Source organism: Neofelis nebulosa, chromosome 10, assembly GCF_028018385.1.
Source record: "Neofelis nebulosa isolate mNeoNeb1 chromosome 10, mNeoNeb1.pri, whole genome shotgun sequence".
Classification (NCBI taxonomy): domain Eukaryota; kingdom Metazoa; phylum Chordata; class Mammalia; order Carnivora; family Felidae; genus Neofelis; species Neofelis nebulosa.
The window spans coordinates 32759566-32786336 of NC_080791.1; the positions used below are offsets into that span (position 1 = coordinate 32759566).

The window sequence follows — 26771 nt, forward strand, 5'->3', positions numbered from 1 at the left end:
CTGATTCTTGATTTTTACATTTTCATCATTTCTAAAATTAATTTTTATTAAATTTCATATGATATGTCTGTTACTTACTACACAGTTAAGTCTATGTAATTCTATCTTTGCCTGGTAATTGACTTAGTATCTGATAGTGATTTCCCCTTGGCTTTCTCTTGTTTTGATTAAACCTTTATAATTTGAGCCAGAAGGCTTGATATCTTAGCTATTTGGTTTGATATGAAAGACAGGGAAACAGTGGTTGGGGACATAAATGTAATAATGTCAACAGCTGAAGTTTAACTTCCGTTGTGATAGAATATTATTTTCCATTTTTAAAACAATAATTTTTAGAACTGGTAAACATAATGATTTTTTCTTTCCTGGCACCTAAATTTAGTTATTATATTTTAATTTTAATCTTTTTAAGCTTAATTAACATAAAATATTATATTAGTTTTGGGTGTATAACATATTGATTCCTCAGTTCTATACATTACTCAGTGCTCACCACAATAAGTGTAGCTACCATCTGTCACCATACAGTATTAAAATATTATTGATTATATTCCCTATGTTATCTTTTTCATCTCCATGACTTATTTATTTTATAACTAGAAGTTTGTACCTCTTAACTCCCTTTATCTATTTCACACACCCCCTTATCCACCTTCCCTCTGGAAAGTTCTCTCTATATAAGAGTCTGTTTTTAGATTACCATGTAAGTGAAATCATATGGTATTTGTCTTTCTCTGTCTGACTTATTTCACTTAGCATAATATTAATGGTCCATCTATGTTATTGCAAATGGCAAGATCTTATGTTATTTTATGGCTAAGTAATATTCCTGTGTGTCTATGTCTGTGTATATCACATCACCTTTATCCATTCATCTATCAATGGACACTTGTATTGTTTCCGTATTTTGGCTATAGTAAATAATGCTGCTATTAATGTAGGGGTGCTTATATATTTTCAAATTAGTGTTTCTTTTCTTTGAGTAAAAACCCAGTAGTTGAATTACTGGATCATATGGTATATCTATTTTTAATATTTTAAGGAACATTCATGTTGTTTTCCACAGCAGTTGCACCAATTTACATTCCCACCAACAGTACACAAGGATTCCCGTTTCTCCACTTTCTTGCCAAGACTTTTTATTTATCATTCTTCTGATTCTAGCCATTTTGAATGGTGCGAAGTGATATCTTGTGACTTTATGTTTCCCTGATGATTAGTGATGAGCATCTTTTCATGTGTCTGTTGTACATGTCTGTGTCTTCTTTGAAAAAAAATGTGTATTCAGGTACTCTGCCTATTTTTTAATCAAAATTGTTTTGTGTTAGGTTGCATAAGTTCTTTATATATCTTGGATATTAAGCCCTTGTCAGATAGATCATTTACAGAGATCTTCAATTCAGTAGCTTGCCTTTTTGTTTTGTTGATGGTTTCCTTTACCATGAAAAAACTTTATTTTGCTGTAGTCCTAATTTAATTTTGCTTTTGTTTCCCATGCCTCATGAGACATATCTAGAAAATGTTTCTATGGCTGATGTCAAAGAGATTATTGTGTGTGCTTTCTTCTAGGAGTTTTATTGTTTCAGGTCTCACATTTAGGCCTTTAATCTTTGTATATGATGTAATAAAGTGGTCCAGTTTTATTCTTTGTATGTAGCTGTCTAGTTTTGTCAACACCATTTATTGAAAAGACTATCTTTACCCCTATTGTATATTATTGCCTCCTTTGTTTTAGATTAATTGGCCATATAAGTATGGGTTTATTTCTGGGCTCTCTATCCTGTTACATTGATCTATATATCTGTTTTTGTGCCAGTACCATACTGTTTTGATTGCTATAGCTTTGTAATAAAGTTTGAAATTCCAGGGCATGGTATCTCCAGCTTGTTTTTCTTCCTCAAGTTTGCTTTGTCTGTTCAAGGTCTTTTGTTGTTCCATACAAATTTTACAATAATTTGTATTATTTGTGTGAAAAATTTTGTTGGTATTTTGGTAGGGATTGCACTGAATCTAGATTTCTTTGGATAACATGGACATTTTAATGATACTAATTCTCCCAAGCCATAAATGTGGTATACATTTCCATTTATTTTCTTTTATCAGTGTCTTATAGTTTCAGAGCATATGTCTTTTACCTCCTTGTTTAAATTTATTCCTAGGTGTTTTATTCTTTTTGGTGTAGTTATAAATGGTATTGTTCTCTTAATTTCTCCTTCTGGTACTTTGTTATTAGTTTATAAAAATGTGATATATTTCTGTATATTAACTTTGTAGCCTTCAACTTTACTGAATTCATTTATCAATTAATAGTTTTTTGGTGGAGTCTTTCAGGTTTATGTATATAGTTTCATTGCTTCATAGCATTTTCATTAAGATCGAGTGTAATATCTGTGCATAGTATCATGTCAATGCGATAATAACTGTTTTACTTCTTCTTCTCCATTTTGGATGCCTTTTATTTCTTTTTCTTGTCCAATTGCTGCAGTTAGGACTTTCAGTACTGTGTTGAATAGAAGTGGTGAGTGTAGAATCCTTGCTTTATTTCCTAATCTTAATCTTACAAGAAAATCAGTTTTTCACCATTGAGTATGATTTTAACTGTGGGGTTTTCATATATGGTTTTTAATATGGTGAGTCCTATTCCTTCTAAACCCAGTTTGTTGAGAGGTTTTAAAGTGAGTAATTGTTGTATTTTGTAAAATGATTTTCTGCATCTTTTGAGATAATCATATGATTTTTAACCTTTCTCTTATTAATGTGATGTATAACACTGATTTGCAAATATTGAACCACCTTTGGTCTCTGGAATAAATCCTGCTTGATCGTGGTGAATAATTTTTTTTAGTATTGTTGAATTTGGTTTGCTAATACTTTGTTGAGGATATTTGCATCTATGTTCATCAGAGATACTAGCCTACAGTTTTGGAGTCTTTGTCTGGTTTTGCTATCAGGGTAATTCTGGTCTCACAAAACAATTTTGGAAGTTTTTCTTGCTCTTTAATTTTTCAGAATAGTTTGAGAAGAATAGGTATTAACTTTTCTTTAAATATTTAGTAGAATTCGCCCATGAAGCCATCTTGTCCTAGACTTTGTTTGTTGGGAGCGTTTTGATTCCCAATTCAAGTTTCATTACTAGTAATCAATCTGTTCAAATTTTCCTTTTTTTCCTGATCCAGTTTTGGAAGAGTGATTGTTTCTAGGGATTTAGCCATTTATTCTAGGTTGTCCAATCTGTTGGCATATAATTTTTCATTATATTCTTTTATAATCCTTTGTATTTCTCTGGTGTTGGTTGTTATTTCTCCTCCTTAATTTCTGATTTTATTTCAGTCCTCTCTTTTTTTTCTTGATGAATATGGCTAAAGTTTTATCAATTTTGCTCATTTTTCAGAGAACCACCTCCTGGTTTCAATGATCTTTCCCATTGTTTTTTAAGTTGCAATCTCATTTATTTTTGCTCTCATCTTTATTATTTCCTTCCTTCTACTATATCTGGCTTTGTTCTTTTTTTTTTAGCCCATTAAGGTGTAAGGTTAGGTTGTTTATTTGACATTTTTCCTTTTTCTCTGGAAGTTGTCAGGTATCACTCTAACTTTTCTCTAAGAACTGCTTTTGCATCTTCTGAAAGACTTGAGATGTTGTGTTTTCATTTTCATTTGTCTGAAGGTATGTTTTCATTTCTTCTGATTTCTTGGTTGACCCATTTATTGTTTAGTAGCATTTGCTTAACCTCCATATATTTGTGTTCTTTCCAGATTTTTTCTCATAATTGATTTTTAGTTTCATAACATTGTGCTCAGAAAAGATGCATGGTATAATTTCTACCTTCTTGAGTTTATTGAGACTTGTTTTGTGATCTAACATGTGATCTATTATGGAGATTGTTCCATGTGCACTTGAAAAGAATATGTATTCTGCTATTTGAGGATAGAATATTTTGTATATATCTGTTAGATTCATCTGGTATAATGTGTCATTTAAAGCCACTGTTTCCTTGTTGATTTTCTGTCTGGGTGATCTGTTCATTAATGTAATGGGGTGTTAACCCCTACTGTTGTATTACTATTAATTTCTCTCTTTATGTTGTTAATATTGGCTTTATATATTTAGATGCTTCTACACTGGGTACATAAATATTTGTAATTCTTGTATCCTCTTGTTGGGTTTTTCTGCTTGTCATTATGTAGTGCCCTTCTTTGTCTGTTGCTACAGTCCTTGCAGAGTTTATTTTGTCTGAAAGAAATATTATTACCCCAGCTTTTTTCGGGTTCCATTTTCATAGTATATATTTTTCTATCCTTTCACTTTCAATCTGCATATATCTTTAATTCTGAAATGAGTTTCTTTTAGGCAGCATATAGATGGGTCTTTTTTTTTTTTCGTTTTTTTTCCCCATTCAGTCACCCTGTCCTTTGATTGGAGCATTTAGTCCATTTACACTTTGCTACTTTAGTGTATTAACCTCATCACTGGCTTTATAAGTGATTAATCTACTACCTTCTAATTATTAAAAGTGATATATCTAGAGATTTTTATAGACGTATCTTCTTTCTGGTCATATAACTAAATTATCTTAATATTTTTATAGAATTATATTGTAATCCCTTGAGTTTTCTAGCTATAATATTATCTTCAAATAAACTAATTATTAATATGTTCGCTGTTGGGTTTTGGTAAATAGTGTTTATATCTTTCTACCTGTACTTTGAGGTTTTTATTTGTGTGTTTTAGTAGTGGCTCTTGGATCTTAACAAAAAGCTTTTGCATTAGTTTCCTACTGCTGTAACAAATTACCACAATTTAATGATTTAAAACAACACACATTTATTATCTTAAATTTCTGGTGGTCAGAAGTCTGAAATGGGTTTTACTGGGCTGAAATCAAGGCATTAGCAGTACTGCATTTCATTTGTAGACTCCAGTCGAAAATCTCTATCCTTGCATGTTTCAGCTTCTAGGGCTGCACAATTATTTGACTTGTGGTGCCAGTTCATCTTTAAAGCGAACAATAGTTTAGTCTTTGTCAAGACATCATCTCTTTTGACTCTGCTGTCTCCCTTTTCCCCATTTAAGAAACTTGAGTATCACACGGTCCTGAGTCCACCTGGGTGTTCCAAGCTGCTCTTCTTAATGTCAGCTGGTTAGCAATCTTAATTCTATCTGCAATTTTAATTGTCTCTTATTCCTGCCATCTCTAAGGAACCACGATTCTGCCTTTCAAAGCCTCTTGTCATTTGTTGATAAAAATTAAGTGATTTTCTCCTTTGATCTGATATAATGAATTTTGGTGGTAGATTTTCCAGGATTGAACCATCCTTTTCTTCTCAGAACAAGCTCTAATAGAGTAAGGTATAGTGTTCTATTTTTAATTCTGCAGAATTCAAGTTTTTAGCTCATTTTAAAATTTTACCTATAAAATCATGACAGCTTAATCTTTATTTCTGGGATGATGCTTTTAAGGATAAGTTTGCTTTTAAAATGTATAGGGAAGGTTTTGACTTTTTTCTTTAAGATAGTATAAGAGAGGGGTGTCTGGGTGGCCCAGTCAGTTGAGCATCTGACTTCCACTCAGGTCATGATCTCCCGGTTTGTGAGTTCAAACCCCGTGTTGGACTCTGTGCCGACAGCTCGGAACCTGGGGCCTGCTTTTGGTTCTGTGTCTCCCTCTCTCTCTGTTCCTCCCCTGTTCTCTCTCTCTCTCTCTCTCTCTCTCTCTCTCTCTCTCTGCCTCTCTCTCTCTCAAAAATAAATAAACATTAAAAAAAATTTAAAAAAGATAGTATAGGGGCGCCTGAGTGGCTCAGTCAGTTAGGCGGTCGACTTTGGCTCAGGTCATGATCTTGCAGTTCGTGAGTTCAACCCCCGTGTCAGGCTCTGGGCTGACAGCTCATAGCCTGGAGCCTGCTTCGGATTCTGTGTCTCCCTGTGTCTGCCCTTCCACTGCTTGCACTCTGTCTCTCGCATTGTCTCAAAAATAAACATTTTTTAAAAATTGAAAAAGATAGTATAAGAGAAATGTCTGCCATAGAGAAGATAAGACTTAGGGTGTGACATTATCAGAGTCAATTTTAATAATTTATATACTAGGGGCACCTGGGTGGCTAGTCGGTTGAGTATTCCACTTTGGCCCAGGTCATGATCTCCCGGTTTGTGGGTTTGAGCCCTGCATCCGGCTCTGTGCTGATGGCTCAGAGCCTGGAGCCTGCTTTGGATACTGTGTGTGTGTCTCTCTCTCTCTCAAAAATAAACATTAAAATTTTAAAAAATTGTATTCTATAAAACTCTCCATTTTCTAAATTATCAAATTTATTTAGGAGTGTTTCATTTAATATTTTCTAAGTCTTGGAATTCTTCTAGTGTCTTTAAAGTTCCTTTACCAAACATTATATGATACATTTTTCCTCCTTTTCTTTATTGTTTGACTTTCTTTTTTTTAACTAATGTCTTAATTGAATGCTTAACTCATTTTTTCATTCATTTTCCACAACAAAACCATATAATTCTTTCTATATATGTTTTTGCATTTAAGTATATCTCATGAGTTTTGATTTGAAATGTCTTTTGTTGTTAATGTCCAGAGGAATAATAATTTTTTTTTACATAAATTTCCTCTTTGGTCAAAGACTACTTAACTAGAAAAATGTGTCAAGTGCCAAGTTAACTTTGATTTTTAATAAAATAATGTTATGAAAGGATATAATGTTTATTTTTTCAGAATTTATTAAAGATTTCTTGTACTGTATCAGTTTTAAGTTCTCTATTATTAATTGTGTATTTAATGTGTAAAATATGAAAGAAATATAGGGATATTCCTACTCTGGGTATTTTTTTAAGGATTTTCCTGTTTTCAGTGTTTGGTTGCTGTGTTTGCTTTATAAAGGCTTATGCTTATGTTTTCTTTGAGGAGGCTACAATTTATCCTTAATATCCTCACTTTGTCTCATTTTAATGTCTTTGGACTTTAATTCTGTTTTTATCTGTTACTAATATTGCTTCCTCTGCTTTTCACATATTGTATTTGCCTTGTTCACTTCTTTTCATCTTTTAATTTTCAACTTATTTTCCTGTTTTTATTATTTTTCTTGTAAACTGCAAATAGATATTTTTTAACCCAGCCTTTCTTTGACATTGACATTTGTTAGGATAATCAGTATATAAGCTTTTATTTCTTCCAATATATTTTATGTGTATTTTATGTGTTTACTTAAGTATATTTGTTAAATATTCCTTTTCTTAATTTTCTGGGTTGGTCAATTTTTCCTTCATTTTCTTTTCCCCATTCAATCCTCAGTCATCCATTGTTAATTTCAATGTGTTTTTCCATTTTGCTAGTGCTTACATGCTCCTTCTGATGAGTCATAATTAAATCTATATTCCCCTTTAATTGTATCAAAATTAATAAGTATGCCTATAACATTTTACCAACCTTTTTAAATAATGCATACTAGTAAGTTCAGAACCTTTTTCTCTGCCCTCTCAACTCCCTACAATTTTTTGTAAAACAGTTCAGAATTTTTACTACTAGACTACATGTAAGCTATCATTTTCCCAGGAAACCTCTATCTTGAATATTGAGTTTATCATTCCCTTGTATCATTTTATAAGTTTTCTGAATATATATTTCCATCAACAATATATTCCTTAGATTTGAAGGTTTTCTCCCCCACTTTATAGAAATAATATCATATGGCATATATATTTCTGTAACTTGAATTATTTGCCTAGCATTAGTGAAGTTCTTTATTCTGATGTGTATTATTCTGGTTTATTCATTTTTACTGAACTATATTATTACATCCTATGACTGTCATTAACCTATTCTCATTTTGATAGACATTTGTATCCACTTTGAAGGCTATTACATACAGTGCACCTGTGAAACTTTTGCACATTCCATCCCTCAGAATAAAATTCATCAGGGTGAGTAAGAGATCCTATTAAGTCATTCTTTCTGTCTTTTCTTATGTTCCCATGTCCACTCCCTAGTATCTGATCCCAGGTCTTCTCTCCCTCCAGGAAAACAATGAAAGCTCCCATACATATCATCTCCTAAAGATAGACACAGTAGTTGGGAAAAATGGTACAGTGGAAGGTCGTTACTGTACCTATACCACTATTGTCTATTTAGCTTACCCAAACCTGCAGATGCTATTATTTTTCAAAGTACATAAATAGTTTTGTAATTAATACAAAGGCATTCTATGTTGTTATTTAATTCTGATTACTTTTTGCCGTTATTTTCTCAACGAAAAGCTAGAGGTACAATTATATGAAGTTCTATAGATTTTTTTTTCATTTTTGTTTTTGAAGTATAGCTGTGTATGTTATATTAGTTTCAGGTGTGCATCATAGTGATTCAACAATTCTACACACTACTTACTTCTCATAACAATAAGTGTAGTCACCATCTCTCACCATAGAAAGTTATTACAATATTATTTATGAAATACCCTATGCTGTACTTTTAATGTGTGTGACTTAATTATCTTATAACTGGATGTTTATACCTACCTATGTAGCCCATGCCCCAACCCACCTCTTGCATTCTTTTTTTTTTTAATTGAAGTATAGTAGACACACAATGTTACATTAGTTTCAGGTGTACAACATAGTGATTCCACATTATGTTATACTATGTTCACAAGTGTAGCTACATCTATCACCAAACAGTGTTGTTACAATACTACTGATTACGATAAATATGCTATAACTTTTATCCTGGTGAAATATTCATTCCAAAAGTACAACCCTGTGTTTCCCACTCTCCTCCTTCCATTTTTCCCATCCCCCCATCCACCTTCCCTCTGGCAACCATCAATTTCATTTGTGTATTTTTATGGGTCTTTTTCTGCTTTTTGTTTGTTTATTCATTATTTTTTGTTGTTAGATTTCACATATAAGTGAAATCATACAAGTCTTTCACTTAGCACAAATCCTTTAGGTCCATCCATGTTGTCATAAATGGCAAAATCTCATTATTTCTTATGGCTGAGTACTATTCCATCGTGTGTGTGTGTGTGTGTATGTAGTGTGTCACACATCTTTATCCATTCATTTATCACTGAATACTTGGTTTGTTTCCATATCTTGGCTATCATTAATAATGCTTCAATATACACAGGGGTGCATATATCTTTCCAAATTAGTGTTTTCATTTCCTTTGGGTAAAATCCAATAGTGGAATTACTGGATCATATGGTGTTTCTAATTGTTTGAGTACCCTCCATACTGTTTTCCATAATGGTTGCACCAGTTTACATTTCTACCAACAATGCATGAGGGTTTCCTTTTCTCCACATCCTCACTAACACTTACTTCTTGTCTTTTTTATTCTAGCTATTCTGGTGTAAGGTGTAATATTACATTTTCTTGTGGTTTTGATTTGCTTTTCCCTAATGATTAGTGATGTTAAGCACCTTTTCATGATTCTGTTGGCCATTTGTATATCTTTGAAAAAACTCCCTGTTCAGATTCTCTGCCCATTTTTAAATCAGATTGTTTATTTCTTTTGCTGAGTTGTATATGGTCTTTTTTTTTTTTTTTTTAGATATTAACCCTTTACTAGATTATATCATTTTCTAATATCTTCTACCACTCAGTAGGTTGCCTTTTTGGTTTGTTGAGTTTCCTTCACTGTGCAAAAGCTTTTTTATTTTAATGTAGTCCCAATAGTTTAATTTCATTTTTTTCCATTGCTTTAGGGGATATATCTAAATATGATGCTAAGGCTGATGACCAAGTGATTACTGTCTAAAAACACAGCATTCTTTCTTGATAAAAACCCTCAAAAAGTAGGGATAGAAGGAACATACCTCAACATCATAAAGGCCATATATGAAAGGCCCATAGCTAATCAACCTCAATGGGAGAAAACTGAGAGCTTTTCCCCTAAGGTCAGGGACACGAGAGGGATGTCCACTCTCAACAGTATTGTTCAACATAGTACTTGGAAGTCCTAGCCTTAGCACTAAGACAACAAAAAGAAATAAAAGGCATACAAATAGGCAGGGAAGAAGTCAAACATTCACTCTTCACAGACAACATGTGATCCTTTGTGTGGAATACCCAAAAGGCTCCACACACCACACACACACACAAACTGCTAGAACTGATTCATGAATTCAGCAAAGGTGCAGGATATAAAATCAAAGTACAGAAGTAGGTTGCATTTCTAGGCACCAATAATGAGGCAGCCAAAAGAAATCAATTCATTGATCCCATTTACAATTTCACCAAAATCCATAAGATACCTAGGAATAAACCTAACCAAAGAGGTAAAAGATCTGTACATGGAACACTATAGAAAGCTTATGAAAGAAATTGAAGAAGACACAAATAAATGGAAAAACATTCCATGCTTATGGTTGAGAAGAACAAATATTGTTAAAATGTCAATACTACCCAAAGCAATCTACACATTCAATGCAATCCCTATCAAAATAACACCAGCATTCTTCACAGAGCTAGAACAAACAATCCTAAAATGTGTATGGAACAACAGAGGATCCTGTATAGCCAAAGTAATGTTGAAAAAAAAAAAAAAAAGCAAAGCTGGAGGCATCACAATTCCAGACTTCAAACTGTATTACAAAGCTGTAATCACCAAAACAGTATGGTACTGGCACAAAACCAGACACATAGATCAATGGAACAAAATAGAGAACCCACAACTGGACCCACAAATGTATGACCAACTAATATTCATGAAGCAGGAAAGAATATACAGTGGAAAAAAGACAGTTTCTTGAGGCAAATGGTGTTGAGAAAACTGGAGGGTGACATGCAGAAGAATGAAACTGGACCACTTTCTTACACCATACATAAAAATAAATTCAAAATGGCTGAAAGACCAAACTGTAAGACAGGAAACAATCAAAATCCTGGAGGAGGAAAGAGGCAGCAACCTCTTTGACCTCGGCCGCAGCAACTTCTTACTAGACATGTCTCTGGAGGCAAGGGAAACAAAAGCAAAAATGAACTATTGGGACCAAATCAAGATAAAAATCTTCTGAACAGCAAAGGAAACAATCAGTAAAACTAAAAGGCAGCCTATGTAATGGGAGAAGATATTTGCAAATGACATATCTGGTAAAGGGTTAGTATCCAAAATCTGTGAAGAACTTATCAAACTCAACACCCAAAAAAGAAATAATCCAGTGAAGTAATGGGCAGAAGACATGAACATAGACATTTTTCCAAAGGAGACATCCATATGGCTAATAGACACATGAAAAGATAGTCAACATCACTCATCAGCAGGGAAATACAAATCAAAACCATGATGAGATACCACCTCACACTTGTCAGAATGGCTAAAATTAACAACACAAGAAACAACAGGTGTTGGCAAGGATGTGAAGGGGGAACCCTCTTACACTGATTTTGGAATGCAAACTGGTGCAGCCACTCTGGGAAACAGTATGGAGGTTCATCAAAAAACTGAAAATACAGCTACCATATGACCCACCATGTGCACTACTAGGTATTTGTACAAAGGATGCAAAAGTGCTGATTGAAAGGGGAATGTGCACCCCAATGTTCACAGCAGCACTATCAACAATAGCCAAATTATGGAAAGAGCCCAAATGTCCATTGACTGTTGAATGGATCAAGAAGATGTGGAAAATATATACAATGGAATATTACTTCGTGATCAAAAGGAATAACATCTTGTCATTTGTAACTGCATGGATGGAACTAGAATGTATTATGTTAAGGGAAATAAGTCAGATAAAGACATCATGATTTCACTCATATGTGGAATTCAAGAAATAAAACAGAGGAACATTGGTGTAGGAAAGGAAAAATAATATAAAAACAGAGGGAGGCAAACCATAAAAGACTCTTAAATACAAAGAACAAACTGAGGGCTGCTGGAGGGGCTTGAAGTGGGGGGATGGGCTAAATGGGTGACAGACATTAAAGAAGGCACTTGCTGGGATGAGCACTGGGTGATATATATAAAATAATGAATCACTAAATTCTACTCCTGAAACCATTATTACACTATGTTAACTAACTTGGATTTAAATTTTTTAAAATAATAATAAAGAAATAAAATTTTACTTTAAAAATTCTTTGGGATTCTCTAAAATGTCTGTGAAAGCCACATACTACTTTGGAATTAGAAAAAAAAATAAATTGTATTTATTAAATAAGATTACTGTCTATATTTTACTATAGCAATTTTGTGGTTTCATGTCTCACATTTAGGTCTTTAATCCATTTTGAGTTTATTTTTGTATATGGTGTAAGTGGTCCAGTTCCTTTGCATGTAGCTGTCCAGTTTTCCCAGCACTGTTTATTGAAGAGACTGTATTTTCCCCATTGTATATTTTTACCTCCTATGTGGTAGATTAATTGACTATGGGTGTGGCTTTATTTCTGTACTCTACTGTGTTTCATTGATGAGTGTAGTTTATTTATGTGCCAGTACCATAATATTTTCATTAGGCTAGCTTTGTAGTATATCCTGAAATCTGAAATTGATATATCTCTAGCTTTGTTCTTTGTCAACATTTCTTTGACTATTCAGGGCATTTTGTGTTTCCATACAAATTATAAGATTATTTGTTCTAGTTCTGTGAAAAATACTATTGCTATTTTGGTAGAGATTGCATCAAATCTGTAAGTTGTTTTAGGTTGTTTGGACATTTTAACAATATTAATTCTTCAAATCCATAAGCATTATGTTTCTATTTGTTTTTGTCATCATTTTCTTTGAACAATGCTGTATAATTTCAGAGTTCAGGTCTTTCATCTGTTTCATTAAATTTTTTCCTAGGTATTTCATTCTTTTTGATATGATTGTAAATGGAATTGTTTTCTACATTTCTCTTCCTGCTACTTAATTACCAGTATATACAAATGTAACAGATTCCTGTATGTTAATTATGAATTCTAAAACTTTACTGAATTAATTTATTACTTCTAATAGTTTTTAGTGGAATCCTGAGGGTTTCCTATAAATAGTATCATGTCATCTAAATTTGTGACAGTCTTACTTCTTCCTTACCCATTTAGATGCCTTTTGCTTCTTTTTCTTGTCTGATTGCTGTTGCTAGGATTTCCAGTACTGTGTTGAATAACACTGATGAGACAGGACATCCTCGTCTTGATCCTGATCATAGAGGAAATGTTCTGTGTTTTTCATGGGTATGATGTTAGCTGTGGGTTTTTCATATATGACCTTTATTATATTGAAGTACATTCTTTCTAAATCCACTTTTTTGAAAGTTTTTAACATGAATATATGCTATATATTTTGTCAGATGCTTTTCCTGTACCCACTGAGGTCATTATACAGTTTTTATCCTTGGTTATTTGAAGTTAATCACTTTGATTGATTTGTGAATATTGAACCACCCTTGTATCCCTGGAATAAATCTCACTTGATTGTGGTGAATAGTTTTTAATGTATCCTTGAATTCTGCTTGCTAATATTTTGTTGAGAAATTTTGCATCTATGTTCATAGCCCTTAGTTTTCTTTCCTTGTAGTACCTCTTTTGGTTTTGGTATCAGGTTAATGCTGGCCTCATTGAATGAATTTGTAAGTTTTTCTCCCTCTTTAATTTTTTGGAATAATTTGAAAATAATAGGTATTCAATTTTCTTTAAATGTTTCATAGAATTCATTGGCCATCAGGTCCTGGACTTTTGTTTGTTAGGAGCTTTTTAGATCACTTATTCAGTTTCATTGCTAGTAATGTCTGTTCTACTTTCCTTTTCTTCCTGATTCAGTTTGGGAGATTGTTTATGTTTCCAGATATTTATCGATTTCTACTAGGTTGTACAATTTGTTAGCATATAATTTTTTGTAGCAGTCTTATACTCTGTTGTATTTCCCTGGTGTCAATTGTTATTTCTCCTCTTCTATTTCTGCTTCTATTTATTTAAATACTCTCTCTTTTTCCTTGATGATTCTGGATAAAGTTTTATAAATTTTGTTTACTTTTCTAAAAATAAGCTCTTAGTTTCATTGATCTTTACTCTTGTTTGTTTTGTTTATTAGTCTGATTTTTTTTTTATTCTGCTACAATCTTTATTATTTCTTTCCTTCTACTAGCGTAGGCATCTGTTTGTTCTTCTTTTTCTAGTTCCTTCAATTGTAAGGTTGTGTTGTTTACTTGTAATTTTTCTTGTTTCTTGAGGTAAGCCTGTATTGCTATAAACTTTCCTCTTAGAACTGCTTTACATGCATCCCAAAGATTTTGGGTCATTCTGTTTTCATTTTCATTTCTCTCCATGTATTGTTTTTATTTCCTCTGTGATTTTTTTGGTTGCCCTATAAATTGTTTAGCCTCCATGTGTTTGTGTTCTTTCCAGTTTTATCTTGTTACTGATTTCTAGTTCTATATTATTGTGGTCATAAAAGACACTTGATATTTCAGTCTTTTCAAATTTATTGAGAATTGTTTTGTGGTCTAACATGTGATCTCTTCTGGAGAATATTCCATGTGTATGTGAAAAGTATGTGTATTCTGCTGTGTTTGGGTGGACTGTTCTGTGTATATCTATTAGGTCCATCTGGGCTGTGTGTCATTCAGAATCACTATTTCTGTGTTAATTTTATGCCTGAATGATCTATCCATTGATGTAAAGGGGATACTATGTCCCCTAATGTTATTGTATTGCTGTTAATCTCTTCGAGTCTGCTAATATTTGCTTTATATATTTAGGTGCTTCTATGTTGGGTGAATAGATATTTACAGTTTTTGTATCTTCTCACTGAATGGATTCCTTTATTGAAATGTAGTGTCCTTTTTGTTTTGAAGTCTATTTTGTCTGATATAAATATTGCTGTCCTTTTTTTTCCGACTCCTTTTGCATGATACATGTTTTTCCCTTTTATGTTTAGTTGGTATGTGTCTTTAGGTCTGATGTGAGTCTCTTCTAGGCAGAATAGAGTTGGGTGTTGGTTTTTTTTTAATCCATTCATTCACCCTGTGTATTTTGATTGGAGCATTTAGTCCATTTATACTTATTGATAGGTATGTAATTTTTGCCATTTTGTTCATTTTTTTCAGGTTTGTTTTACATTTCTTTTCTGTTCCTTTCTTCTTACCTTATGATTTGATGTCTGTCTTTAGTGTAATGCTTGGATTTCTTTCTTTTTTCGTATATCTGTGATAGTTTTTTTTTTAATTTGTAAGGTTACCATTGGTTTCAGATATAACATTAGAGCAGTCTATATTAACTTGATGGTCACTTAAATTTGAACACATTCTACAAGCACTAAATTATACTCCCTCATCCATGTTTTATGTATATGATGCCATATATTACATATTTTTGTGTATCCCTTGACTGATTATTATAGATATGTTATTTTACTACTTTTGTATTTTAGTCTTCATATTGGTTTTATAAGTGATTAATAACCTTTACTGTATGTTTGCTTATACCTGTGAATTTTTTCTTTCATAATTTTCTTATAGCTCTGACCTTTTCTTTCCACTCAAAAAATTTCCTTCAGCATTTCTTATAAGGTTAGTTTTGTGTGATGAACTCCTTTGACTTATGTTTGTCTGTGAAACACTTTATCTCTCCTTCAATTCTGAATTATAATCTACCAGTAGAATATTCTTGATAGTAGGTCTTTTTCTTTCACTACTTTGAATACATCACGTCATTCCCTTCTGTCTTGCAAAGTTTCTATTTGGAAATCAACTTATAGCCTTATGGAGTTTCCCTCACATGTAACTGTTTTCTGTTTCTGCTTTTAAAATTTTGCTTTACCATTAATTTTTTATCATTATAATTACCTATCTTGGTGTGGACTTCTTTAGGTTCATCTTGTTGGGGGATCTCTGTTTTCCTGGACTTGGATGTATTTTTTTGCTCAGATTAAGGTGATTTTCAGCTATTATTTATTGAAGTAACTTTTCTGCCCTTTTTATTCTCTCATTTCCTTTAGTGATTATTATAATGCAAATATTATCACTCCTGATAATGCCACTGAGTTTCCTTAACCTCTTCTCATTTTTTATTCCTTTTTCCCTTTCTTGTTAAGCCTGGTTGCTTTCCATTACACTGTCTTCCAGATCTCTGATGTGTTATTCTGCATCCTCCAATCTGTTGTTGATTTCCTCTAGTGTATTTTTTATTTCAGTTATGAATTCTTTATTTATGACTATTTCTTTTTGTATTTTCCATCTCTTTGTTGAAGATCTAACAAATCATCTACACTCTTCTCAAGTCCAGTGAGTATGTTTGTGGCCAATAATTGAATTATTTATCCGACATATTGGTTATTTTCATTTCATTTAGATGTTTTGCTGTGCTTTTGTCTTGTTCCTTCATTTGGAAGATATTTCTCTATGTCGTAATTTTTCCTCTCTGTGTTTGTTTATGTATATTAGGTAGGTCACGTATGTTTTCTGGTATTAAGTAATGGCCTTGTGAAGAAGAGGTCCTGTGGTACCCTATAGTATAAACCATCCTGGTCACCAAAACCAAGTGCTCCAGGGATGCCCCTGTAAGAGCTGTGTATACCCTACTGTTGTGGATGATTTGCAGTTACTTTCAGCCCAACCAGCTGCAATGACCTGCTGTGGGCACACTGGACAGGGTTCGGTCTTCGATCTTTGATGGTCTTGTCTGAGGTCATAATGGGCTTATTAGTGGATGGGGCCAGCAGTCAGACCAAATGTCTACAATTAGCCACTCTGACACAGTTTCAGGTATATGAGGGGTAAGGCTTGTTTCCTGTGCAGGTAGCCAAGAGGCTGGGCTGCTAGGACTGTGGACATGCTGGTATATGAAGTTATCTTCCTTCTGCTTCCCAGAGCCAGATGGATTGATGGATGCCTACTGAGGCAGGTGGGGTTAGGTGGAGTGAGTCTCTACAGGGAAATTCAGCAGTTGAGTACACAGTTTTAGCAAGGTAGATGGAGAATATTTGCACTAGTTCCCACAAAGATGGGCTTTAAGCCCACTGATTTTTAAAGCTCTTCATGTTAAACCATGCTGATATTGAAAGCCCAATGTTATATGGACTCATCTTCCTGGCACAGGTGCCCAATGCAGGTGGTGCCTAGTGTGGGGTCAGATCCTCTTGCTTTTCCATGCTTGTGATGTCCCTCCCATTTGTGTCAATACCATGAAATATTTAGTACCCAGCTGTGTTTCCACTCCTCCTACACTTTTCTTTTTTTTTTTTAATTTTTTTTAATGTTTATTTATTTGTGATATAGAGAGAGACAGAGCATGAATGGGGGAGGGTCAGAGAGAGAGGAAAACACAGAATCTGAAGCAGGCTCCAGGCTCTGAGCTGTCAGCACAGATCCCGATGCGGGGCTTGAACTCACGGACCAGGAGATCATGACCTGAGCCGAAGTCATGACACTTAACCGACTGAGCCACCCAGGTGCCCCCCTCCTACACTTTTCAATGTGCCCTCCTCTCCACGAACAACTGTGGAAGTTCTGTTCTGCCAGTCTTCAGATCATTTTCAGAGTTAGTTGAATAAATATAGCTGTTATCTTGGTATATCTGGAGGACAAAGTGAGTCCAGGATCCTCCTAACCCATCCATCATCTTATATTACTCTCAACACATTCCTAAAGGAATGAAACCCAAAACAAGATTCGGTATTTACTGAAAATTATGTTTTAAGTAATGTAGGCTGTAGCATTAGCTTTTGGAAGGCAATCCTGTCAGAATATTTACCAATACTGAGCTTAGTCTTTACTAAAAGCCATTTGTCTTTTCATGTTGCTGCAAAACTTCATAATCCTCCATCGGATACTGGTGTAAATATCTCACACCACACCAACCTGCCAAATGGCAGTGTAATTATTTTTTTAAGTTTATTTATTTTGAGGGTGTGTGAGAAAGAGAGCATGCAAGTGGAGTAGGGGCAGAGAGAGAGGAAGAGAGAGTCCCAAGCAGGCCTCATGCTGTCAACACACACCCAACACAGGGCTCAAATCCACAAACCATGAGATCATGACCTGATCCAAAACAAGGGGTCAGATGCTTGACTGAGCCACCCAGGTGGCCCTGGTGTAATTAATTATTTAATCCAAATCTGAGACCTAACATTTTATTTATTCAATTTCATCTTATTAGATTGATGCTAAAACCTCCTAAACTATAATTCTAATTATAGAATTATAATTCTAATTTCTGTTAAGAAAAATAACAGTCTGCTGAAAGATTTGGATGATATATATTTATATGATCTTTTCTTTTTTTCTTTTGTGTAGGTCGAAAGTTTAAAAAGTTCAGTAAAGTCAGAGTTATGAGAGCATTGGATGCCGTTGCTCTCCCACAGCCTGTGGGCATTCCAAATGAAAGCCAAGCCCTAAGCCAGAGAATCGCTTTTTCACCAAATCAAGACATACAGTTGATCCCCCCATTGATTAACCTGCTAATGAGCATTGAACCAGATGTGATCTATGCAGGACATGACAACACCAAACCTGATACCTCCAGTTCTTTGCTGACAAGTCTTAATCAACTAGGCGAGAGACAACTTCTTTCAGTAGTCAAGTGGTCTAAATCATTGCCAGGTAATAATAATTTGTATATAATAGCATGAAATGGAAATTTTACCATATTTGTTGTACTAGGAAAACTGTTAAGGCCTGTTCAGTAAATTAAGTATTGTCTAAACAGCATGTTATAGTATGCATTTCAGCAGTGTGAAATACTTATCTAGGATCCTAAATAATATGTTGCTTGTCTAGGACCCTACTGTGTGCTATGGAAATACAATAGTCATAGATAATACTTTGAGTCTTGATGATTCAAGAATTACGTGATTGAAACAATTAAGGAAGAGCATAAGTTTGTATGTTAAAGCACAGATGTTATAGTAGTTCAGAGAAAGACAAATTGACCATCTTCTTAAAAGTGTGTCTTCTATTCTAAGTGCTAATTTAACCAAATTTAACAAACTTCAAATGGTTGAAAATAAAACTGGATGTTTCTATTCATATAATATGTCAAAACAGTATTCAGAGTACACTGGGGTGCTTAAAGTTAATTAAGAAACATAACTGATAAACATATGTAAATAATTTGGACATAGAGAAATGAATTTCTTCCAGTCACTATTTTCTCTAATTTATACTCAGACAAAGCAGATAACAGAATTTGGGTTGTACCATCATGAAGGGATTTAAGTCACTTTATTTAATAACTAGTTTGCTTCCTTAGCACAGCTCCATATGAGCCTAGAGGTTGAAAGAATTACAAGGATGCATTTTTCACTTGGCTAAATCTGAGACTGCAGAGCCAGGAGAACACATGGGTAGCCATTACTTGTGGAAGCATTAATCCCATAAGTAAAAATAAAGCAGTTTTTAAATTACAATCTCTTCACACCAAAAATATCCTTATGCTTTTTTAGACCAGTTTATTTTACCAGTATCTAATCAAGAATTGAACATATGCCATTTTGGTCTACAAGTAAATTCAACAGCCTTTTTTAAAGAATTTTTTTCTCAATTTGCCTTAATATATTTCTGTTATTATTTTACCTGAAATGTTTGAAATACTTGTTATTGAAAATCCAAGGTTATGTGAAACAGAAAGAAAAATAGGTTCCTGTTTGTTGAATCTTTTAAAAAATACACTTTGATAAAAATTAATAAAATTCACTATTCTAATGGAGATAAAGTAATTTTATAGAAAATTCCAAATAACCAGGTTCTTATTAGCTCCATTGTTACTGAAAGTGTTGGACAGGTAATTTTTTTCTGTTAGAAAACTTCTGAATTTTTAAAACTTGCTGTAAAGTGGTTATCAAATTTGATAGATCTCTATTAAATTATTGCAATAGCATTGAACTTCTTCTGTTTAAAAATATGAGTAATATGTGTTTAACTTTTCTTAGTTTTTATATTATTTGGAAAAGTGATTTCTTTGATTTTGATTGATACAGTTTGTATTTTTTGCATTTTGGAGGTTCTTTACTATTTAAAAACATTCTACTGTCAGTTGGCAAATTTAGAAAATAACCAGTTATAGCTTAAAAGGTAATTTATTCACTTTGGGTAAAAGCTAGTGTACATTTTAAGTTGAAACACTTCTCTGTGAAGCTATTTCATCCTCACATTTCCAAAAACAGTGAGAGAAAATTTTTACACTGAATTTAGTGGCAACTTTTTTAATAATTCCAAAATGTAATTTGTGTGTAAGTAAAAAAGAATGATGGCATCTACCAGTATTACAGGTACTGTTTCTATTACCTGTAACAATAAGGGAAGCTTATTTGATAATCTAGTTTGATAATTTCGATTAGCAAATGATTGTGTGGCCTGTGCTCTTTTAAACTATATTTGCATGGTCTACATAGTGTATGAATGATGAAAATGGTCAGCGAACCATATATATTGATCTTTTTGAAAGGACTCACGTATATAAAGTAATCTGGTATCATTAGCTACTCAATACCTTTCAGTTGACTTTTAGCCAGAATAGTTTTTATTCATTTGATTCACTCAGTAAGTGTCTATAGCATGCTGTATGCATGATGTAACAATTAAACAGTAGTGTTAGAAAGAAAAGCCAAAAGTCTGAGCTCATAGTGTGAACACATTTGGATGCAACATATCCTAGCATTTGGTGATCAATTTTTCATGAGAGAAACTTATTTTATCCATTCACTCACATGTTAACTTGGTTAAATGAGGTCTGTTAATAAGTCAGGATGCCAGTTTACTTATTTACAGTGCAAGAATGATGCTGCTAGTAAAACATGTTGGCAGATCAGGTGATTCTTTCACAATAGGAAAGAGTATTTTGGAAGTCAGATTAAGATCAAATGTAAAACAACAACAACAACAACAACAACAAAAGTAACAGTATGCCTAAGGGCTCCATGGTGTATATCTACAGGTCCCTGAGAGAATGCTTGTTGCCTGGTCAGGGCTTCCTCATTTTTTCTTTATTTGTGCTCTTCTATTTTCTTGGACCCATGAAGGTAATTGCATCCTATCCAACATCTCTCTCATATGTCAGAGATATCATTGCTCCTATGTAATGGAGATTTGCAAGATGCTTTAGCTTCATGGTAACACATTTAAAATATCTCTTAAGATATATTACATCTGACATATTGTATCAGTTATGTGAATGATTTTACATTGACATTTAGCCGTAACATCGGTGGGTAATACTTTCTTATTTGGAACTTGAAGCAACACAATATTTGCAAATTTTAGAAAAATGAACAAGACAGAGGTCAGGAGGATAGAAGAATAGGAGAATCTTGAGCTCACCTCGTCCCAGAGACACGCCGAAATAACAGCTGTATCTGTGAAACTAACTCTGAAAATGATGTGAATATTGGCAGAACAAACCTTCCACAATTAATCATGGAGAGGAGACCACATTGAAAAGAAGAAAAGGGGCAGGGACATGGTTGGGAACCAAAGCCCCGTAAGACTAACCACAAATGGAAGGGACACCGTAGCATGGTGAAGCAACAGGATCAGACCCTACACCAGGCACCTGCAGCACTGGGGATGTGCACTGGGAAGACAAGTCCTCCTAACATCTGACTTTGAAAACCAACGGAGCTTAACTTGGCAAGCTTTGAAAATCTGGAGGGCCTAACTCTGGGTACATTGAAAACCAGTGGACTTAGCTTCAGGGAGACCAAAGGGGCATAGGAAACTGGGACCTTCTCTACTTAAAGAGCTAGCATAATAAGTAACCCTACTGACTCAACACAACATATAGTGCAGTTTGAATAGTGCCTGGAATATACATGGAGAGTTATTGACTAATCTTAGAACATGGGCTGGAGGGACATGCATCAATAGGAAATTTCCTCAGGAACAAAAGTGTTGGCAGACATCATTTCTCTTCCCCTCCCCCAACCTAGCTGGACACTTGTGGATATCAGCAGGAACACCTGCTATCTTGCCAGCATCATGCACCCCAAGTCACGTTTCCATGCAGACCCACTTCATCTCTTCCACTTCAGCAGGCATTCCTCAAAAGGAGCTCCTGCCCTTATATACTGTGCAAACAGCCCAGCAGGGACCAATGCCATTCCTAAGTCACTCCTGCCCTGGGGATAGCAGGGAATAACCCTCAACACCAGCACATGGGCACTTCCAGTAGCTGAGCATTTTAGCTGGCCACTCAAAGAGAGCCCCCTGTTTACTGTGCCTGTTGCTGTGACAGCCATCCTGGATGGAAAATTTGATCTGACTGCCAGCCCCAACTACCAACAAAAGCTACTCAGGGGGCCACGTAAGGAGAGTACTCTGCCAATTGGTGTGTACATAGTTGCAGAAAACAGAGTACTGACAGCTAGCCTGACTGCCAACACCAACTGTCGAGAAACCCATGATTATCTCAGATATGCCTTACAAAAGCACAGGGACCAAACCCTGTCCTGTGAAACCACAGCAGGTAAAGCCAGTCATTGCAGCTAACTGGACTGAAAGTTCAGTCAGCTAGTGGATTAGCCACAACAGCAGTGCTCACACAGCCAATATCCAGGAGACACCCCGGGAGCACATGGTTCTGGTGAACAGGGGACATTGACTACCAGGCACCACAAAACCTCTTCTTCACAAGACCACTACTTTTAATACCAGGAAACATAGCTGTCCATCTACCTATAAACAAACAGAGTTAGCCAAAATGGGGTAGAAGACTATGTCCCAAATGAAAGAACTGGACAAAATCATAGTAAAAGATCTAAATGAAATAGAAATAATATGCCTGATAAATAATTCAAAGTAATGGTCATAAAGATATTCACTGGACTTAAAAAAATAGTGGTGGATCTCAATGAGACCTTCAACAAAGAATTATAAAATAAACAAAAAAACAGTCAGAGATGAATAATACAATTACTGAAATAAAAGTATACAGGAGAACTAACAGCAGATTAGAGAATGCTGAACAAATCAGCATCTGGATGACAGAGTAATGGAAAGCAAACAAGATGAACTTAAAAAAGAAAAACTGAATCATAAAAATTAAAGCATGGTTAAGGGAACTCAGTAACATCATTAAGTATAATAACATTCATGTTATAGGGGGTACAGAAGGAGAAAATAGAGAAAAGAGGAAAGAAACTTATTTGAAGAATTAAAAGCTGAAAACTTCCCTTCCCAGACAAGGAAATAGCATTCAAGTCCAGGAAGCATAGAGAGCCCCTAAGAAGATGAACACATGGAGGTCCACACCAAGGTAGATAATAATTAAAGTGGCAAAAAGTAATGAGAAAGCAAAAATTTTAAAGCAACAAGACAAAACAGTTACATACAAGGGAAATCAGTTGTATTTCTATACACTTACAATGAAATAGCAGAAAGAGAAATTAAGAAAACATAACCATTTACAACGGCATCAAAAACAATAAAATATCTGAGTAAACTTAACCAAGTAATATGAAAGACCTGTACTCTGAAATCTATAAAATATCAGTGAGGGAAATTGAAGACAACACAAACAAATGGAAAGATATTCCATGATCAAGGATTGGAAGAGCTGATATTGTTAAAATGTCCATATTACACAAAGCAATATTCAGATTGAATTCAATCCCTATTAAAATACCAACAGCGGGGCACCTGCGTGGCTCAGTCTGTTGAGCGTCCGACTTCGGCTCAGGTCATGATCTCACGGTTCGTGAGTTCGAGCCCCGCATCGGGCTCTGTGCTGACAGCTCGGAGCCTGGAGCCTTCTTCACATTCTGTGTCTCCCTCTCTCTCTGCCCCTTCCCTGCTCATGCTCTGTCTCTGTCTCAAAAGTAAATAAACATTTAAAAAATAAATAAATAAAATAAAGGGGCGCCTGGGTGGTGCAGTCAGTTAAGCGTCCGACTTCAGCCAGGTCACGATCTCGTGGTCCGTGAGTTCGAGCCTCACGTCAGGCTCTGGGCTGATGGCTTGGAGCCTGGAGCCTGTTTCCGATTCTGTGTCTCCCTCTCTCTCTGCCCCTCCCCCGTTCATGCTCTGTCTCTCTCTGTCCCAAAAATAGATAAAAAACGTTGAAAAAAAATTTTTTTTAATAAATAAATAAATAAAATAAAATACCAACAGCATTTTCCACAGCACTTGAACAAACAATCCTAAAATTTGTATGGAGCCACAAGAACCCAAAGAGCCAAAGCAATCTTGAAAAAGAACAAGGCCGAAGGTCACAATCCCAGACTTCAAGAAATACTACGAAGTTGTAGCAATCTAAACAGTATGGTACTGCCATAGAATCAGACCTATAGATCAAAGGAACAGAATAGAAAACCCAGAAGTAAACCCACAACTATGTGGCCAATTAATCTTCAACAAAGGGGAAAGAATTTCCAATGGGAAAAAGACACTCTTTTCAACAAATGGATTGGGAAAACTGGATAGCAACATGCAAAAGAAAGAAACTAGATCAGTTTTCATACTATACACAAAAATAAATTCAAAATGGAGGAAAGACCTAAATGTAGACCCGAAACCATAAAAATCCTAGAAGAGAGCACAGGCAGTAATTTCTCTGAGAGGAGCTGTAACAACATCTTCCTAGATATGTCTCCTGAGGCATGGGAAACAAAAGCAAAAATAAACTATTGGGACTACCTCAAAATAAAAAGCTTCTGCAGTGCAAAAGAAACAACCAACAAAACTAAAAGTCTGCTGAATGGGAGAAGATATTTGCAAATGGCATATCTAATAAAGTTTTAGTATCCAAAGTGTATAAAGAACTTATACAACTCAACACCAAAAAAAAAAAGCCTAATTTAAAAATGGACAAAAGACATGAACAGGCATTTCTCCAAAGAAGACATATAGATAGCCAATAGACACATGAAAAGATGCTCAACATCACTCATCTTTGAGGAAATGTAAATCAAAACCACAATGAGATATCACCTCGCACCTGTCAGAATGGCCAGAATGAAAAAGATAATAAATAACAAATATTGGCAAAGATACAGAGAAAAAGGAACCCTTGTGCACTGTTGGTGGGCATGTAAATTTGTGCAATTACACAAATTTATGGAAGTTCCTCAAAAAGTTGGAAATATCATATGATCCAGTCATCGAAATTCTGGACATTTATCCAAAAAATACAAGACATCAATTCAAAAGGATATATGTTTATTGCAGCACTATTTATAATAGCCAAATTATAGAAGTAGTCCAAGTGTCCATTAACAGATGAATGGATAAAGAAGATATGGTTCTCTCTCTCTCTCTCTCTCTCTCACACACACACACACAACACACACAGAAATACTATTCAGCCATAAAAAAGAATGAAATCTTGCTATTTGCAACAACACAGATGGAGTTAGTATTATGCTAGGTGAAATAAGTCAGTCAGAGAAAGACAAATTACCATATGATCTCACTCATATGTGGAAGTTAAGAAACAAAACAAATAAGAAAAGGGGGAAAAAGACACAAACCAAGAAACAGACTCTTCACTATAGAGAACAAACTGATGGTTACCAGCAGGGAGGTGGGCAGGGGAATGGGTGAAACAGGTGATGGGGACTGAAGAGTACATTTCTCATGACGAGCACTGAGTAACATATGGAATTGTTGAATCACTGCATGGTACAGCTGAACACTACTGGAGTTAAAATAAAACTTAAAATGAAAACACTAATTGAAAAGATACATGCACCCCTGTGTTTACTGCAGCATTATTCATAGAAAAGATATGGAAGCAACCCAAGTGCTTATTAATAAATGAATGGATAAAGAAGATGTGGTATAAATATATAATGGAATATTACCAGTGATTTAAAAAGTGAGATCATACCATTTGAAACAAAACCTTCAGGTGGACATGTTTCTCTCAATTTACACATTTTGTTTCCTTTTTGGATTTGTTCTTCCATTCACACCATAAATTTGGCATTTCCTGAGTTCCATCTTCTACTCCAGTAGTTTCTCATCCTACACAGACTGGATGAGCCCATTTATCTAGTGTACCTAAAAGGTATTAAGCCAGAGAAAGACATAACATATGATTTCACTTAGATGTGGAATTTTAAAAAAGGAAGAAATAAAGACACCAAAAAAAAAAAAAGACTTAAATACAGAGAACAAATTGGTGGTTGCCAGAGAGGAGTGAGGGGGGGATGTATGAAATAGATACAAGAGTCTAAAAGATACAAACTTGCAGTTATGAAATAAGTCATGGAGATGAAAAGTATACTGTAGAGAGTAAAGTCATTAATAATGTAAAACATTGTTTGGTTGCAGGTGGTGACTACACCTGCAACAGTGTAGTGATGAGCACTGTGTAATTACAGTGATGAGCACTGTGTAATTTATAGAAATGTTGAATCATTATGTTGTACACCTGAAACTAATACAACACTGTATGTTAGTTATAGTTAATTTTTTTAATGAACAAGACATATTCCTTCTGTTAAGGAATCTTCAATCCAGTGGAATAAATAAGATACACAAACAACTATAGTGGTATGTGAAAGTGACATAAGATACAGATATAAAGAAAAGAGAGACAGAAGACATTTTTATCTTCAGGGACTAGAGAAAGGCTTCAGAGTCAAGATGTCAGTTACATTGTACCTTGAAGAAGTGAGACTTTGGAATAGTGTGGCTTATGATGTAAAATAAGGAAAGCATGAGGTATGTTTGGTGAATTATTCTCAATCTTTTCTATTCATAACACAAAAAAATGTTATCATACCTTCCTCCACAGCATAGTAATGATAACATTTAATACCTGCTAACTGAGAAAATACAATTATATATATGGTTTTCAAACACTACTACAGTATTGGTCTCCTGGGGGGCTCATCAGCCAAGTATTAAGAAGCCACTGAC

General features: G+C 34.5%; 1 protein-coding gene and 1 long non-coding RNA gene across 3 annotated transcripts in view; one reads left to right on the forward strand and one right to left on the reverse strand.

The window, feature by feature from the left end:
- The window catches only part of LOC131487097 (uncharacterized), a 47206-nt gene extending 21393 nt beyond the window's left edge, over window positions 1–25813 (reverse strand). Inside the window, exon 1 of the long non-coding RNA XR_009249609.1 lies at window positions 25735–25813. This is a non-coding gene — a long non-coding RNA (uncharacterized LOC131487097). The remainder of the gene's footprint in view (window positions 1–25734) is intronic.
- PGR (progesterone receptor) overlaps window positions 1–26771 on the forward strand; it is a 107188-nt gene that overhangs the window by 53320 nt on the left and 27097 nt on the right. The window contains exons 4-5 of one of the 2 annotated variants that reach the window (XM_058687385.1): window positions 7834–7920; window positions 18210–18515. In XM_058687385.1, the coding sequence (XP_058543368.1) occupies window positions 7834–7920; window positions 18210–18515 (393 nt within the window). The remainder of the gene's footprint in view (window positions 1–7833; window positions 7921–18209; window positions 18516–26771) is intronic. The other variant, XM_058687386.1, reaches the window with a different exon arrangement.